This window comes from Rhinolophus ferrumequinum, chromosome 11 (genome assembly GCF_004115265.2).
Source record: "Rhinolophus ferrumequinum isolate MPI-CBG mRhiFer1 chromosome 11, mRhiFer1_v1.p, whole genome shotgun sequence".
Lineage (NCBI taxonomy): Eukaryota > Metazoa > Chordata > Mammalia > Chiroptera > Rhinolophidae > Rhinolophus > Rhinolophus ferrumequinum.
In genome coordinates, this window is record NC_046294.1 from 57,403,545 (window position 1) to 57,423,115 (window position 19,571).

The 19,571-nt window shown below is 38.8% G+C and overlaps 1 protein-coding gene across 21 annotated transcripts in view; it reads right to left on the reverse strand.

Moving 5' to 3' along the window:
* Window positions 1-19,571, reverse strand: part of DLG2 (discs large MAGUK scaffold protein 2) — a 1,874,701-nt gene that overhangs the window by 684,047 nt on the left and 1,171,083 nt on the right. For all 21 annotated transcript variants that reach the window (XM_033121658.1, XM_033121661.1, XM_033121660.1 and 18 more), the window contains one exon: window positions 6,960-7,013. In XM_033121658.1, the coding sequence (XP_032977549.1) occupies window positions 6,960-7,013 (54 nt within the window). The remainder of the gene's footprint in view (window positions 1-6,959; window positions 7,014-19,571) is intronic.

Below are 19,571 nucleotides of genomic sequence, written 5' to 3' on the forward strand. Positions count from 1 at the left end.
CTTATTAAAAATAGTTTCTGATTTAGCAGGTCTTGAGTGGGACCGGAGATTCTATGCTCACAAGCTCTCAGGTAATGGGCCACACTTCCAGAAATAAAGATCTAGATGCAGGGATTCCCATGGACTTACATAACTGTCATTGGCCCTACCTCTGAACTAGCTATGACTTCTGCGTTCTTGGCTCAACAGTTCAAGATTAAGTCAAAAGAATGTCCTATTTTATTAAAGGCACATCCCTTCCCCACTCTTATGATGAACATTTATTAAGCACCTTCTGCATACCAGGAAGAGTACTTATAACAACCCCCGTAAGTCAAATACTATTATTCCCATTTTACAAATAATAAAACAGAGGTTTGGATAATGCAACTTAACCAAAACTGACACAAGTACTAACTGGCAGAGATACACTTAGAACCCAGTTGCTCTTGAATCCACAGCCTAGTCTTTCTCGCTAGATTCTATTGTTACTCAGAATGTGGTAGACAATTGAGCATCAGTGTCACCTGGAACTCATTAGAAACATAGACTGGCAGGCCCCATCCCAGACCCACTGAATTAGAATCTGCATTTTAAGAAGATCTCCAGATAATTCTTGCACATGTTAATATTTGAGAATCATTATTTTCCATCTCTTGCCTTTTACAGCAAAGCAAGTGGAAGCATAGAGGATCTGCTGATTGTGACAGTTGAGGAATGGATTTTGATTGGCTAGGTTTGACTCTGGAACAAATATTGATAGCTTTGCCTCTATTGTTAAATTCCTATTGCCTCATGAGCATAGGTAAGCCAAAATTAAGCTGTTTTCTGGCAGGTAAGCGTTTTCCATTTCTGGATTATACTATATTCCCAACAGATAAAAAAACACCATGATGTAGTTTCACAGTGTTCATGGGAAAAACCACAAAACGAAACAAACTTGTTTACTGAAGGATAAATGTGCTAAATTCAGCAAATCCTTCCAAAATATTTTGCCATTATTAATCACTCCCAGGATGGTTCAAAGAAACAAACATATTTCTGGTTCCTCTCCCTTCATGAGTAATTCTGGAAAACTATCCTATTAAAAGTAAACAGTAGCCTAAATCACAAGGTCTGTTATTGCACAAAGTGACTCAAAGAAATTAATGCCTAACTGTCCACCTCTCTGGCCAAGTGCTTGGTCATCCCACTTCTGTAATACAGCAGCTTCGTCCTCAGAGAGCTCTTACGCTCAGCTTTCTGCTGCTGGAATCAATCAAAAACACCATTTAAACCCTGCTTAACAACACCTCTTAGCCCATTCTTTGGCTTCAGAATGAACCTCAGCGCTAATTCTATTGCTTCTCTATGTCCCTGAACCCATGTCATCCTTTATTTTCTCCCATCCCCCTCTTTTCTCACCAACTTTCACTCACGTTGTCAGCCTTTCTTTGGGCCATTTTATTCCCTTTAGACCACTCTCTTGTCCTCTGCCCCAGAATCATGGGTATGTCTGCATCCCATAACCTTTCACATGTAAAGCTCTCTACAAACATCTCACTGATAATATTATAAGGACATTATGATTGTTTTCAAATAACTTTTACTTAAATGATCTTCTTGGCAAATACATTATGTTGATACTACTAAAGACCCTCTCATATTTGATGTAACCTAACTCCTCTTTCTTTTCTCCCTCTACTCTCTTTCTCTCTTTCCCTTACTTCCTTAGGAGGTTTTCCAAGCCACAGTCCTGGAATTCGTAGAACAAATTCCCTTCTCTCCATTATTATTTTTACTTCTGGAAACAACGTTTCAGACAACAACGTCTCACAGGAAAGTAAAGTCATTGTACTGCCAGTACGTGCTAGATGTTTCCTTTATTTCTCATCATTTTCTCTTAAACATCCTTAATAATGTAGACACGCACTCCCCATATCAGTTGAACCAAGCCCCTTTGAATCTTTATTATAATTGACCTACTAATGTTTTTAAAATATAAAATCCCTCCTGCTGTACCTGTTTTTTTCCTACAAAGGGACATAGGCAGATGCTTAGCCCTTTTATTTAAGGCTATGGTATGGTAAATTAATTTAGCAAATTAATTTAGCAAATAATTCACTCCTTCCTCCACTTTGAACTTAGCAATATGACTTGCTTTGGCCTGTGAGGTGTCAGCGGATGTGCTGTCAGCAGAGGCTTGAACGGCACTCATGTCGTGGGCTTTTCCTCTTGCCCTTAGGCCATCATAATGAAAGTAACACTCTAAATAGTGCCGTCCCACTCTCTGAGCCCCATAAGGAAACATGTGAAGCACAGATGTCCCAGCCAACCTGGTAATCTACAGCCTAAAGCAGCTGGCTCAGACAACCAGCAAACACTTACGAGAGAAGTACATGTTTATTGTTCTAGGCCACTGATTTTGTGGTGATGGGTTATACACTAGAAATGGACTATTACATGGAATGGCAGTAAGTGGTACCCTAAGTTCTACCATTTACTAGTTGAACTAGAATATCTGTATTTTAAAATAAGAGATTTGCATTCCTTGAACCCCAAGTTACTTAACAAGATTTCAAATTCTTGATGCTTAAGTTTTTCACATGTTTCACAGTATATTTCCAGAAAATAGATCAAAATACAATCACCATGAAATGAAAGCTAGAGGAGGATGGAGAGAAAAGATATTCTAGAATCTCTCTGATTAACATTATTTTTCTAAAGTGGAAAAAATGGGATTTAGACCTTCAAACAGTCTGCTGAAGGGAAGTATGTCAGGAAAGGAGGCTTTCGTGCCAGTTGGTTGCCGAGTACCGAGAGGGTAACATGCCACCTTTTCACACAGTCCATCAGGAAGCTGAACTTACAGATCACATGCAGGCTGTACTCACTCTTAAGTTTCTAAGAACAGAGTATTTTCAGTACCTTACATTAGACAATATTCACCATATACTGGGGAAGAATAAAAAGGTTGAGTGAAAAACGGAAACTACAGAGTGCTGAAATGGGAATGTCCTTTTCCTCTTCTTGCTTTTCCTTGGGCACCTGTTTCCTGGGCTTGTCCTCTTGTGCTTCAGCCATCATAATGGAAATAGCCCTCTCTGGGTAGTACTATCCCACTACAGGGTCCCATAATGAAAAGATCTTCATTAGGGGATTGCTGCTTTGCATGAGAGGCAGGACTGACCCAAATGTACAATGCAACCCTAAAGTATCATGACATTCTCCTAAAGAATCATGGTATCCTAATAGGATGAGTTTATTTGAAGCATTCACTTGTAAGAACCAGAGTGACCCTGTTGCTAATGGCAGACATTTTAAAAGCTCTAATATCCCTTAACCTACCTTCCAAAAAAAAAAAAAAAAAAAAAAGAGAGAGAAGAAATCTCTTTAAATATCTGTTGTACCTTTTCCAGACAAATTTCCTTTGACTACAGATTTCCTCTAGTTATTCAACTGCCGCCTGCATGTATGCCAAGGAATCATTTCCACAAGGACCATATACTGCTAAAATCAAATTTGCTAATTGGCAAAATTAATACATTTACTTGTAATGAAATTATTTTTGAGGAGGACTTTAATATTATAAGTCAAAATTTGTCATTTAGGTAATATTTTTAAAGAAGGAAATGTTCTTATGCAACATGACTGATATGCTCTGGGGAGCTCTAAAATCATTTTTTCATTAAATAGAGCTGAAATTATGCGAACAACTAGAACATGAGAAATAAAAGAGAAAAACAAAGTATAGAACACTGGGGAATGAGAAAATAGACTGCAAACGGAACAGTGATTTGTTCAAGGTTATCCAGTGAGTCAGGAGAAAACGGGAGAGTGGGGCCAACGCTGAGACCCAAAGCATATCTACATTAATGGCTATATACTGTGTTTCGCCAAAAATAAGCCCTAACCGGAAAATAAGCCCTAGCATGATTTTTCAGGATGACATCCCCTGAACATAAGCCCTAATGCGTCTTTTGGAGCAAAACTTAATATAAGAACTGGTCTTATTTTCGGGGACACATGGTACTAGATCTGCCATTTTCAGTAGGTAGTGTATTCATGTTTCATCTATGTGAGGGAAGACATTCATATTTATCATTCTCTTGGGGTCTAGGATGTGTTACTTCATAAGAGTTTATCAAATAAAATGACAAATAAATAAACCCTTATCAGGTAAGAGTTAACAAAGCATGATTTCACACACACAATCGCATTGGATTCTTACAACCACTTCTACATTAGGTATTACGTAATTCCTGTCTTAGAGATTAATCTCGGTCCAGAAAGATTAAGTGACTTGCCCGAGAACACGCTGCCATGAGTATTGGGACATTTTTACTATGTCAAGCTGCTCATCAAAACTCTCTAAAGGTTCTAACTCTTAAAAAGGTTCCAAGAGGGTTGCATTAAATACAGAACAGATGAAGACAGGAGGCAGAAAGCCCTTTGAAGAACTCAAAGTCAGATGCCAAAGTCAGATATTTAGGGGAATGGGAGTACTTTGATTAGCTTGGTATATGTGGTAGCTCTTACTAGCTAATTAGTTGGGATATCCCATTGAGCATGTCTGTATGAAATCCTTAGGTTTTATTGATGAATTTGCATGACGGCATCTGGCAGCTAAGCCATGAGAACTTTAACAGAAGGCTTTGAAATAATATAGGTCTACCACAAGAAAGCAGTCCTACTTACAAAATTAAGTTTCTGTGCTCCATGTCTACTTGTTCAAAGTACTGTTCATTTGCTTTGCCAATGGGCAGTAAAGAGATTTACTATATAAAAGACAGTGGATTCCTTAAAGACATGGAGCCCTGCTCTAAGGGTGCTGAAGCCTCGGTGACAAGTTGCCTTCCACACAAAGCTACATGCAGCACAGGAGTAAGTAAGCAGACTTTGTTCCCCAGTTGAGAGGCAGAAAACAAGGGAGGGAAGGAGAAAGTTGGCACAACAACAGGCATAAAGTAAGACCTCAGACTCTACAGCCAGGCTATCTAGGTTCATTCTTGGCTCTGCATCTTACTGTGCAACCTTGAGAAAGCTACTTGACCCCTTTATGACTCAGTTTCCTCTTCTGTAAAATAGGTATTTCAATAGTACCTATCTCATAGAGTTGTTACAAGGATTAAATGAGTTAATATTTGTTAGTACTTGTCAGGTATACAATAATCCCAATATAAACATTTAATAAGTAAAAGAAGGTAGAAAGAATGAGAGATACAATACTGGACCCTGTCCTTAATGCACTGTTTTGCTTCCTTCTAACAGAGTCCTTTACTTTACACAGCTGGGGCCAATTGATTCCTACCAGTAAGCTTAAACCCATTTCCGGTCTGACCCTACACAACTCTTGTTCGGAAAGATTTAAGAAGCCCTAGTTCAGTAGTTCAGGTGACTCAGCATTAAATCAAGTTTGCTGTTATTCTTGTCCTGACCCCGTGTCCCAGTTTTAGTCACTTGCTCCTGTAATCAAGTCCCAACCTTTCTACTCCAGTTCTAGCATTCTGCTCCCCTGTGGCTGAGTCCCAGCTTGCAGAGCCTGCTCAAGTCCTCCAGTTTCCTTTGAGGCAGACACCTCCCGAAGGACAACCTCTGGACTAGACACACTTTGTTTGGTACACACAGTGTTTGAACTTTTGAAAATTAGTTGTCTGTATTGAAAAATTGCAGGATTTTGCATAAAAATGCAAAGTCCTGGCCCCCATTGAAACACTGGATAGTCTGACAACATTTGGCCCGCATTTCCCCTTGGTACCATTTTTCCCCGAAAATAAGACCTAGTTGGACGATCAACTCTAATGCGTCTTTTGGAGCAAAACTTAATATAAGACCCAGTCTTATTTTACTATAATATAAGACTGGGTCTATAATATAATATAATATAATACAATGTAATATAATATAATATAATGAAATATGGGGTCTCATTAATTTTTGCTCCAAAAGATGCATTAGAGCTGATGGTCCGACTAGGTCTTATATTTGGAGAAACAGGGTACCAATCCACTGGTGCTGAGTGGCGGCTGCCCCTTTTGGAAGGCCATGTGCTCTCTATTCCCCACTGCCCCACACTTACTGCTCAATTTGTTTCTGGATCTGGATCTGTTTGCTTGGTCCTTATAGGCATTTAAGGTTGAGTTCTAAGAATGACAATAGCTGGTACTTAATCAAGCAGGTATTTGTGCCAGGTATTCTTATAAGTGCTCCCCATGCTTTACTCACTTAACCAAAGCCCAGGAATCTATTTGTTCTTATATCATTATCCTTGCTTCAAACTCTGCCTGCATGGGTCTGTGTCTGTTCCGTCTTCCCAAATGACTATTCTCTACCCATCAGCTAAGGGCCACTCACAAAGCTTTCCTGGACTCCATAATGTCAGCCACTCACCCATATCGTGGCCTATGATCTCCAATCCTTCCTGCTATAACCATCACATGGTTATATTTCAGGTAGACTCTCAGGCTTACTGATCTGACTGATCTTGTTATCTCACGTGCCACGCTTTTACAAAACCATACATTTCATTTTATGTAGACAGCCTTTACCCTCACAAAACTTTTGTTTCAATTCTTGTTAGAAGCCCAGCAAAATCCATCAAATATTTACTGATCATTGACTTAAATACTATGCTCTGTAGTAGAAATCAAATTGAGTATTCCTTTACGAAGGGATCCGAGGAAGTTTGTTCATCTCTTCTATAAGAAATTTAATCTCTTTTCAATGAACCACCTAGGAAACTAACATTATCTGAACACATTTGACTATGCTTTCTTCTAATGACAGGCACTTGTGTTTTACAAAACAAGGAATGAAAGAGGAAAACATTTACATGACTAAGCCGAGATTTAGCAAATATCAAAAGAAAACTCACAAAACTCATTGTACACATAATTTCATAAAATTATCTGTATTGGGTAAAAATCAACATGTATTAAATTTTAAATTTAGCTGATTAAGTCCTACCTTTCTAAGGAAGTCTTAATAAAAGTGTTACTTACGTAAGGAATTGTGTCCAACGTATCTGTGTTGACGATTATAGGAGCAGGGCTGGCCTAAGAAAGAGAAGTAGAAAAAAATTTTAAATAACAAGTAGTCTATTCTGAGAATCTGTTAACTTCCTTAACAAGGATCTCCACAGAATTTCTTGAAAACCTGTGTAGGTACTGTGTCAGCTGTTGGGAGAATAAACAACATAGCTCAAAGTCCCCACACCCTCCAAATATTTGTTTGTTACATGAACCACATAATGAAATGAAGTTAGCAATAAAACTTATACACATTTTCTCTTAAATTTTATCCATGGTGTAGGAGATGAGGATTTGTGCTGTGTATAAGGCGAGGATTTCTAATAAACTGGGTGAGAGTTGAAGTATGTAACATTTCTTTTTAAAATGTCTGTGCTAAAGAAATTTGATTTCTCTCTCCAGGAAGGAAAATTAAACCTAAATCAATATTTATAATCCTTTTCTTTAAACTGCATTTTGAGAGTATTCAATGCAAAATAGAAGGGTTCACTTAGTGATATATATGTTTACCTATTATGTATAGTGTCATCGCATATTTTTCCTTGTTATCTATACACCTCTGATCACATACCTTGGAAATCTTTAGATAGAAAATTAAAAATAAATCAAAGATGACAGAAAATCATATTGGATATGTTAAAATTTCTTTTCAAAAAAAATTTGTACAAACTGCAGTCATTTACCTTGAAGTTAAGTATGAATCTGTGTAAAACTGACAGAGGAGAGCTACAAGCCAAGTCATTAGAAAAGAAGAGATTGCAATCTCTATTTGCATTAACCAGTCTAACTTCCTGAATACTGAGTAGATCTATCTTTATTTCCTAGTTTCTAGAATTTTCACAGCAACTCTCCCTCCATCCCCTGAAGGATCTTGAATCTTCTTCCCAAACTGCAGATTTCATTTAGATAGAAGAAATACTCTCGTCATGATGAATTGAGAGCTGTTTTGTATGATACAGTGTGGTTTTGGCATGTGCTCAACTTTTGGGATATTTCATTAGATGTGCCCTCTGGAGTTAACAGAGTTAACAGCTTTTTAAACGTCAATTTTATGTATGGGACCCTTATCAAATGATAAAACAAATAGCAATCCAGCAAATTTTACAAAACAAAATTCCATGTTTTAACTAAAATCCCTGGGCATTGAAAACATGACCTTGATCTACATATATACATCGTGGGTCCACTAGATGTACCTGGCTTATTTGTGAACTCCTAATAACAAGTACCTTGTGGGTAAATAGGGGCTTGGTACAAAAAGAGTTTTCACGAGACCCCACAAAAAACAGTGCTTGATATGAGGCATCTGGTGGAGGAAGAACTTGGGGTTTAGAATCAGCAGAGAGCTGGGCTGTTTGTTTCAGCACCTTCCTGATTATATGATTTGGGGGCTCAGCAACTTCCTGGTGGTGTGCCCTGGGGGCAAGTCCCTTAACCCCTTTTCCCTCATTGTCCTTCTCTGTAGAATGGGTATAGAAATCATCACCTTCAGAAAAGGTTGAAGAATAAGTGAGATGATATATTTAAATGCACTTTGTAAACTTAAATTTCAGAATCAATCTTAAATATTATCGTTAGTAATTGTCCCTAAAGATGGACTACTGTGAGGGTATATTATTGGATGGTTTTGTAAACTGTTTATACCTCGGAGATCTCAATGCTTGGTTAGTGGCTGTAACTGCACTATACAGAATTCATTAGATCATGTGAATTACCATTTATTGAGTACATATTAACTGTCCATATATAAGGATATGCATATATATCCCTATTTAACCTCAACAAAACCATGTTGATGAGGCATTATTATCACTATACGTATGTTATAGCTGAGAAAACTGAGAGTAGAGATATAACACTGCCCTATCTAACCTCCAAATCCATTTTTTTTTTCCTTACCAAGCTGCTCCATGATCCCAGGATCTAGGCGGCTCCATCATGAGAGTCCTGCAGTAACTGGAAATTTCTAGCTACAGCACAACACAAGACCCAGCAAAGCAAAGGCCTCCGTGAAGGCAAGAGATGTTTCAGGGTCATGCATATTAGATGTTGAAAGCAATCTGGTGATGACTTAATGGCTTTTGTTTAAGTTATTGTTTTATTTTTTCTAGTTTTGATGACATCTCTCCTGTGCTTTCTCCTCGGTTCCCAGGTCTGCAGAAAGTGACTGTGCCTTGTCTCCTTGACTGGACTGAAAACTTTCTGAGTATCACACTCAATGTTTGTATTTTACCTTACTATCTAATATTGTATAACCAACATATAGGCAGTGATGTGATTTGGGATTTCCAACCTATCCTACTTTTGTTCTTCTTCTGATCAATTGTATTAATGTGGGCTGAAAATCAATTTTATAGACAAGTGCATTTCCTATCTGGTACCTTCGTCACTTTTGTATATTTATGTTGCTATTTTCCATTTCATATGTGTAAATTTGGTCTTTCGAATCAGGCTTTCTATTTAGAAAACAACAAGGACTTTATACTTCCTTAGGATTCTTCACAGGTCTTGGGTACAAAGAAGGATCTCACTAAATACAAGTTATTGACTAAATGTATCTGTAAAATATAGATGAGGATATAGAGGAATCTAATACCTCTTTATAAGCTTTGGAGAACCTTTCTAAGAAAACACAAAAACTCTCTCGTTACCAATAAAACAATGAGTATGACTCTGACTACTTTTCCAAAATCTACTTTATAACCATATTTCTTTAACCAGTCACTTGACTATTCAGCTTTTATGGAATAATAATTATTTCATAGCTCTAGGATGTGGATACTGTGAATCTTGAAGCACAATCTATGTTACGTGGAAAGCTCATTGCTCCTTCTTAGTGATAAAAAGATCCAGAAGGCACAGTTAATACCTAAATCTATAAAAGTCACTAAAAATGCACGAACATACAGAATGTGTGAATTGTGTGAACACTCACACACACACACACACACACGTATCACATACGCTGACATTGGCAACTCCCTGGTGTGAGTAACAAATAGATGCCCTGGTGGGCTATTCCAATAACACATCATCCCACTGTGCTGCTAAACCAGGCTCTCTGAAAATCCCCCATTGCTTTGCTCCAGGACCCTCATAGCCCTCCCCAGATGGTTTTTACAGAAGCTTCCTGGAATCTTTTAGGCATTATATGGCATATCGTATCAGCAGAGAATAAAAATCAAGTGGTAGTAACACATACTGCAGTAGAATTCCAAGTATGGCCCAGGAGTGTTCTTACCAGTTGGTAATTTCAGATCTTCCCCTGTCTCAGCCTGGCCCTTATTTCTTGTCTCACTGTTGAAATCATGTGAGTCCATGCCTAGTTTGATCTAGTTTGGTTTCTGAGTCTTAAAACTAGTTCCCCGGTTACTTTGGTGGTTCCCTCTAAGATTTATCTCCACACTTCACACTTCACCCTACCTTCTCTCTATATATTGGATATCCTCTTTAATTGAACTCCTAAATCAAATTGGTAACTTAGCAGATTCAAGCATCCCCCTTTAATATGCTGATTTCCATTAACTGGGAGAAGATTTGTAGCAAATGCATTAAAAAAAAGTCTTTTAATAAGAAGCTTCAAGGCTCATCTTTATGTAAATCTAGGCTAACTATAAAGGCTTAAGAAAATTAATCTCTCTTGGGTGACCCAAACTGTGAGATGTAAATGGTGTCCCTTTTATTTTAGATTCTCTTCTGTGTGGAGAAAGCCAGTTTACAGCAAGAAGAAAGAATAAAGGCAATCACAGAGAAGCGGAAAGCAAGAAGCAAGCAGAGAGAACACTGATAAAACTGAAATTGTGAGATCAAGGTACTCATGCATTCCACCACCTTCTTGTCCTTAGATTCTATGGGATACTCAAATATTCTTATCGTATATCAATAACTTTGCTGACCCCAGGAGAAGATAAACTTCTGTTACATGCCACCAAGAGAATGTAACTAATAAAGACTCTGCTATAACGAATGCAAATTTTCAAAGGAGTTCATTGATTCTGACTGATGTGGTTACTTCATGGTATTTTTTAAGTACCGGATCTGGGAAATGCCTCTGACGTACATGGGCAAGTAGTCACCAGGCCAGCTAGAGAGAGGAAGCCTCTTCAAGCAAGGCATTGGTAAGGGAGGTAGAGCAGCCAGTCAGCCCAAGAACATATTCTGGGAAGCTTGGGTTTGAGAAATGCAGGCCAACGAGGAGGAAGGTCAAAAGACTGAATCCCAGCTGCGGCCGAAACTTCTAAGCAGCAAAACAGAAAAGGAGAGAAGCCCACACGGTCAAGGAACTTATATGCAGCAAGGACTGAACAGTAATACTAGTCATACTGACGGGGGTAGGAATTGTGCTGGGATTTCAACTGACCTGGAACAGGCAAGTAGAAGGCAGGTGGATGTCAGTAGGCCAAATTAAACAGGAGGCAAACTATGGCAAGAATAACATGGGAGCTGCGTCTGGGGCCCAGCATATTTGCCTTGTCTTCTCATCCTTAAAGGACAGGCTCCTCAGTGGCAAGTGACACAGCCCTCAAAATGACTTTTAGATATGGTATGGCATGACAACTTGAAACAAAATGAAAGCCAGTGGATGTTTTAAAATGAGTCCATTTATGCGTGTATGTGATGTCACTGAGAAGGCTGGAGATTCCAGAACCTCACAGTAAATCTTTGCCGGCATAGCCTGGCTGCTATATGATAACATGTTAGCAGTCTTTGAGCTGCACAATTCACACAGAAGGCTGCCATCAGGGTGAGTCCCAATCAGGCCATGTCCTAATCCCAACCAGGGAAGCAAAATTTGGGGGTTACTACCCACACACATACTCAGGTCTAAAATGAGACACCTAACATTATGTATGAAATGGTATGTTAAGGATTAGACTCAGAATAACTTTATTTCTATCAGATTTTTCTCCTTAACCTTCCATCATGTTGGTCTATTATAGAAATTTAAAAAAAAAAAAATACATATGTATATATGCTGCGGTTGGGAAGTGGGGCACGTCTGCCTCTATTTCCTGCGTTGTACTACAGGTCTCTGCCGGGACTGACATGCTTTCTTCCCTCTTCTTTCCCACAATACTGATCTGGAGCCTCACATCCCTAGGTGTTGGCAGGGTCCTACTCTTCCTTGAAGGATTTACCTAGAACCTGCGATTGGCTGGCTGAGCATTAGCACCACCTAGAATCTCACGATACCAGGACCCAGCCATTCCTAAATCTCCCGATACATAAACACCGAGATGGAGAGCAATAAGGCCAGTCACTTAGATAGCACTTATTTATATGAATTAGCTTATTTAATCCTCACAGAACTCAACGAGACTGGCACTATTATTCTCAATTTACAGGTGAGGAAACAGAAGCGAAGGAACTTTCTACAGTCATACATGCAGGAAATAGACAATCTTCGAACACAAACAATGTGACTTAGACTCCATCCTCTTGACAGCCATGCTCTACTGTCTCTCAAAATGGAATCAGACTTTACCAGAACTCTCTGGATTCTAATTTTCACTGCTCACCAACAACTCAGAGGTCAGCTCCAATCTGACGTATCCACCTTGATCCCGGCTAGTGCCAGAACCCTCCCTGGCCTTACTGTGGGCCAGTTATTGGGCCCCAGTACACCACGTGAACAGGCCTGTGGGAGGCATGGTCCATGAGAAGGCTAATGACGCAGGAACACCCAGGCTGACTGAATTGGGATTCTTTTGAGTAAGCTCCAAAGGAAAAATTTGGTAAATGACTGATTAAAAACATATTGGTGATTGTGTAGGAGAAGAAACACAAAACAGAAAGAATAAATACACTTTAGAATCATAAAACTTTAAAACAGGGACCTTCGTGATCATTTAATTCAACCCTTTCATGTTACATATATGAAAATGGAGAGAGAGAAACTGGAAGTGGCATGCCCCAGATCTCACAATTACTTAGTATCAAAACCGAAGACAGGATAATTATAAAAGCCACATAATAAATAAAATAAATATCAAGCATTTACTGAATGATTATTATGTCCTAGGGGCTCTGACAAATCCTTAAGATATGTCAATCCATGTAATTCTCAAAATGTTCTAAGCAAAACATTAGTTTTTCCATTCCTTTTAAAAAGAATAAATGCAAAATGAAAGAAGGGAGGCTCAAAGTGGCTAAGTCACTTGCCTAAGGCCATTGCTGTCAGAGGTATTACAACCAGGTCTCAAAACCATGTCTTTCTCGCCCCAGAACTCATGCTAGTAACCACCTTTATCTTCTGATTTCTTCTCCTGAGTTTTTCCAGGCTATCTGTCAGGCTGAAAATGCAGATAATCTCTGCCCTGAAAGTTGCTAGTTTCTCTTTCGCAGTCTGAAGAGAAATTTCTCACCGTACTAACTCAGATTCAATTCCCCAGTTCTCAGAGGGTTTCTAGGTCCCTTAATATCTTGTAAACCCCCACTTGAAAAATAGGGCAATGCTATTTTCCAGTTAACCTATTTCCCAAGAAGTAAGCTGTAGAAATAATGCACGTGAAGCAAAAGAGAGATGCTCTGTAAGGTAAGGTTATTTTATTTATTAGTGTGGTTATTTTTTGCGTTCCTGGATTTTCTTCTTTTCATGATCCCTTTCCACAAGACCAGCCAGGTGGGTGCAGTTCCATCCAGTACAGCTCTGATTCACCACCCATAGTAGCACCAAAGGGCTCTGGTCAGTCTCCTGGTGTGTCCTTAGCCTGCAGTGTCATAGGGCACCCATGTCACAGGTGAGGACACTGAGGCAGTAACAGATGGGTGGGTGAGAAAACAGTGTGAGTGCCAGAGACTTGGCTAGCCGAAGCTTAACTGCAGGTTTATGGCTATGGCAGGATGTCGCAAGGGAGCAATTTTGGGAGAAGCTAAGACCTTGGTCCCTCTTCCTAGCACGTAACCAAATGCACAGATGATTACCTGTCTAGCTTACCACCAGCCTAGCTCAGAAAACAGGCAGAAGGAATGGCAGGTTCCTGTTTAGCTTAAACTCAGTCCAGCTCTGCTTGCCTGAATTCTCTTAATACTAAAAATAATATTATCCTCACTTTACTGAAAACCGAGGCATAGAGATGTTAAGCATCTTGCTCAAGGTTATCCAGCTGGTAATAGCAGGGCCAAGAGTCAAACCTACCAGTCTGATTTCAAAGTGCAAAACTTTTAACAATTGCAAAACATTCACTTCTGCTCCCTATTAAGATTTTGTAAGTACCCAGAAGTCTGCTCTAGTCAACACAAATTCTCTCACTGATCTCGGAAAACCCACCATTAGTATTCCTTCCTTTTGGATTGAAGTGTTAACATGTTTGCGTGGTGTGCCTTTAAAATACAAGGCAGTGTAACATTTTGCACGCAATGGATGATATCTTGAGGACCTCAGTTAGGCTGAGTTGGGCACCTATTTTTATTGCCAGTGCAGCAAAGATGGGGCAGCCTGGAAAATGAGGCACAGAAAGTACAGACCCAGAACCAAAGAGAGTTTTCTTCAGAATCAATCCCACTTGGAATAAGAGATAAAAATTGCTTGAACTGTTCGTTAGGAAGACTCTTCAGACCTCCATTCTGTACCCTCTCTACATACCTCTTTGTACTGAGTAGAAAAGGCTTAAATATTTAATATATACATATATAGTCACAGGATGTGGAGTACAGCAAAGGAATAGAGTCAATGGAATTATAACAGCTATACACGATGTCAGAGGGATAGTAGACTTAGGGGGGTTATCACTTTGTGAGAGGTATAAATGTCTAACTATTACATTGTTTTGTGCACCGGAAATAAAAAAAAAAAGGCTAAACTAAATGACTCCCCAAAACTAGGTCTGCAGATAATCACTGAAACTCAAAATAACAGTTATATTATATTGACCACCAATAAAATGCTTTACAATATAAATTGTATCCATACATATTAGATAATTTGTTTCTCACAGTAAGAGGGAAGGGAACTAGCATTGACTAAGTACCACTGTGTAACAAAAAGTATGGTAAGCTTTTCAACCTGTGTCTTCCTGTTTACTCCCCACAGAACCGCAGAGGGACTTGCGGAATTTTCCCTTGTCTACTAAATAAACAGAGGCTCCAAGGGATTCAGTGAATTTCCCAAAGTTAGACAGCTGGAGAGAAGCAAAGCTGGGATTCAAACCCAGATCTGCCAACTTTAAATCCCTGGTTTTTCCCCATTATTCCATGATGGCACAAATCCCACTGATTCATGCTGAGCTTCTACAAACCTAACTGCTTTATTTGAGCAAGTGCTCTCTGAAGATTACACGAAACATGGAGTGATTAGCTGAAGCCTCAGATGTGAGTCAGTCAATGTGCTTCATGCCACAATAACCATATCTACTTAATTCACTGATTCACTCCATGTAGTGCTATTCCTGGAAAGATCCATGTGGATACCATCTGCTCCTTTTTGCTGAGCCACCAAAGAGCTATAATCTCAGCAGTAGAGTTGTATTTTCCAGACATAGGTACCAGAATTCTGAGAAAGCTGTCAAAAACCTGATTTATCAGGCTAAGGTGTGGTCTATTTCTTCTGTAGCACATGGATCCGAGCTTTGTACCCACTGAGTGATCGATCAATGCCTGCTATTTAGTTTCCTTCCTTCATCTCCTTTTCTTCCATCAGGCCAGCGTCCTCATTCCTCTAAGCCCACACGTTGTACGCCTACCACAAGGTCACTGCTTACATTTCTTCCTTCTCCCACATCCTGAATCAATCATGGTCCCCTCTCTTTTCTACCAAACTAAATTCTATCTATCCTGCAATGACAATCTCTAGTCCCAGTCTCTCCATGAAAGTTTCCTCAATCCTCATTGCAAGTCTCAGTCTATCCATGTAGCCCTCCAAATTTTAAAGCATTTATTATTTGTATTACTTCAGTTCATAATGAGTTATAAATATTGAAGGGCAGAAGTTATGTGAAAGCACCAAACCATCACATTCTTAACGAACATTTCCTTCCATTCACATACATGTTGATGACTAAGGGGTTTGTGTGAGATATTTGTATCTTCTTGCTGAAACTATAATTGTTTTGAGGACAAGCCCCTCATCTTACTTTCTTTTCTCCTCATCCACCCCCTCTTACATTCCTAACAGTGCTTGGTATACAATAGTCGTATACACAAAAGATGTTTGCTAATAGGTTTTTAGACCTATGGACACCTCAACAAGAGATAAGATGCATGAGAAAACAATAGGCAACAGGTTAGGTGAAATGGGTAGACAGGGGAAATTGCACGCTGCCCTCTGGTGACGAGCTCTTGTAACACATGCCTGGTTTTGTTGCGTTAGCATCTGAGGCCGGCCAAGCAATGCAGACTGTGCTATTCTGAACTCTACCGTGGAAATTAAGGAAAGTTATAAGCAGAAATACTCCTCAATGCCTCCCACATGGTGGTCCGTTATGCTCACTCTTTCCTAATCCTCATTACAAGCCTATGAATTACATGTTATAATTATGCTCATTATACAGATAAGGAAAGTCAGGCATGGGCCTATGATGCATCTTGTTCAAGGCTCACTCTTCTTCTTCTTCTCCTCCTCCTCCTCCTCCTCTTCCTTCTTCTTCTTCTTCTCCTTCTCCTTCTCCTTCTCCTTCTTCTTCATTTTTCATTGGGGAATATTGGGGAACAGTGTTTTTCCAGGACCCATTCAATCTAGGTGTGGAGGGCGCAGCTCACTGGACCATGTGGGAATCGAACCGGTGACCTTGGTGTTATGAGCCCTGCGCTCTAACCAACTGAGCCATCCGGCTGCTCCCAAGCCTCACTCTTCTTGACACTAATTTCACATTTTTGTCATATTGGCACCCTGGGTGGAGCAAGGAAGGTAGCTGCTGGAAATGTCCCCTGCCCGAAACTATTCTCCCACTGTACATTTCAGAAGTTGGAGAAGTGGGAGGAAGTATAGGATTTGGTGTAAAGCTAAGGAATCAAAGGTCACAAAAAAAGCAAAATGGTATCCTAAGCATTCTTCATACTTTTCAGATGAATGTGAAATCATATTAAACCCATCATCCAAAAATAGACATTTACTTGAAGTTTCGTGTTTTGTCTTAAACATTGATGTAGTTTTCATATTTTACTCCATATTCATCTATCTTTAATATAAAAATAATATTTTTGGTTACTTATAATGGAGTCATCCAACATTTCACATAGGTAATGGCTATTAAGAGCCAGGCACTCGGTAAACACAATATAGTTGAGGGATTATATCCCTGGTATAATGATGGCTGGACTGAGAATTAGGAGACCTCACTTTTATTTTATTTTATTTTTTTCACTATTCTCAGAGAATTTATTTAAAAACTCATTGCAAATGGTAAAATATAAAAACCTAAAAGCACAATAAAAAGTGAATAATAATAGTTTCACATCACTAGGAGCTATAATACCGTTTGCAATCTTTGACCAAGTTCTCTATACTAAGATGCAATAAAGGCTTGTGCCATAGGTCATGTTTCATAAACAGTTGGTTTCATTTCCTTTTTTAAACAAATTAGTTTCAGGTGTACAAAACAACATGAATATTAGATGTTTACATCCCTCACAAGGTGATAATGCCCCAAGTCTACACCCCTCTGACATTGTACATAGCTATTATAATACCATTGTCTATATTTCCTATGCCGTACTTCACATCCTGTGACTGTCTCTCTCTCTCTCTCTCTCTCTCTCTATATATATATATATATATACACACATATACACACACACACACACACATATATACATCATACATATATATATTTATACACATATATATAAATATATATATATACACCATATATATATATATATACACACAAATATATATGAATATATTTAATTATAGTTGACATTCAATATTATTCTACATCAGATTTACGTGTACAGCGCAGTGGTCAGGCATCTACACAATCTATAAAGTGATCCCCCTGATAAGTCCAGTGCCCATCTGGCACCTTACATAATCTTTATAACATTACTGATTATATTCTCCACACTGTATTTCACATCCCTGTGACTATTTTGTGACTACTAATTTGTGCTGTCTTATTTCTCCCCCAAACCTCTCCCATCTAGCAACCATCAGTGTTTTCTCTGAGGAAATTTCAGTTTTAAATTCAGCAAGTTCAGTAACTCAGGGTGAAATGGTAATTCACGGAGCCTCCCCAATTATTCTTATATTTAAAGAATAAAGAGTGAAACGGATGACTTCTAAGAATCCAAGTCTCATCAAGGATCCAATTTTACTCATCATAAATGTTGCCCTGCTGGGAAATAGTAGAGAGAAGGCAGGCACACTACACAACTCTTCCTTCTAGAAAGCAGTGATCTCCGCTTTTATTCAGATACAGAAAGTTAGAAGACATGTTGTTAAGAAAGGCATGCAGAAAAAAGACAAAAGTCAAATTAGAAAAAAGTAATACAAAGTGGCTTCTAATGAATTGGCTAAAGGATGAGGTTCTGTATGTCTTAGAAAAGGCACCACAAAAATGTATTTATGATCCTTTTGTTCTACGTCGATAGCCTCTATTTTGTTTTGCTTATGAATCAGTTAATTTTCTGGTCTCAAGATCATGCAATCAGTGGCAAAAAAATTATATTAAAGACTCAAAAAAATTTGAAGTAAAGCAAAAGTTATCATCAAGCTCTTCCATCTTGCCTTTCTCCATATTCTATAAGCCTTACCTCCAGAAAATACATTTCCTAACATCTTAACTCTGCTCTCATTTTTCCCTCCCACCAACCATAATTTGATACCAGATCACACACTCAAAGCTTGCCTACCTGGCAAAGTTGTGATGAGAAAGAATCTAGTTGACACTGTATTGAAAATCATAGCAAGATAGATCAGTATCAAAAAGAGGGGCAGTACCAGTACTGTAGTGGTGGTCTCAGCAGCAGCTTCAATAGTGAAAGCATTCACACATTGCTTTTTGACCTCCATGCAAGATAAAAAATGAAACTCCATTGTCCTTAGGATCTTTCTGCCAAATAAAAATATCTAAATGAAGCTTAAAAGAGTACAGCATATCTAGTGTTAGCTCCTGAAAGGTTTTGAGTGTGTGTGTGTGTGTATTTTGCTTTGCTACATGGAGGAGGTCTGTTATTATTAACTCTGAACAACTGCCTATTTTTTTATTCTGTAGCAAAAATGTTTTGGGTCCGATTTTTGCAATTTCCACTGCGGGGAAGAAAAATGGGAGTGGCAGAGAATGGGCTCTACTCTGTTGTCCAGTAACATAGATCTGCACTAATACCCCATTTTGGTGCATCAACACAAACATTTTACAATGAGCAATACTGGAATAAAGAGAAGGCATCCTGCACCTGGCGGTGATTTTTCATGGACTCCAGATGCCTATACACAGGAATCACAAGACCAGCAGTCAAAGAAAATGCAAATTGCACGAGAGAGGAAGATAAAAAGATAACAAGCTCTTGCCTTTTGTTCAAAAACAAAAGAGACAATTCCATTCCATTTTCCCAGAAATCTGTAAATGTTCAGTTCCAGGCTGTTGCAATTATCCAGGTCGCTCCCGGTATAGTTGTTTTTTCCCCTATTAGGTTGAACATCTCTAT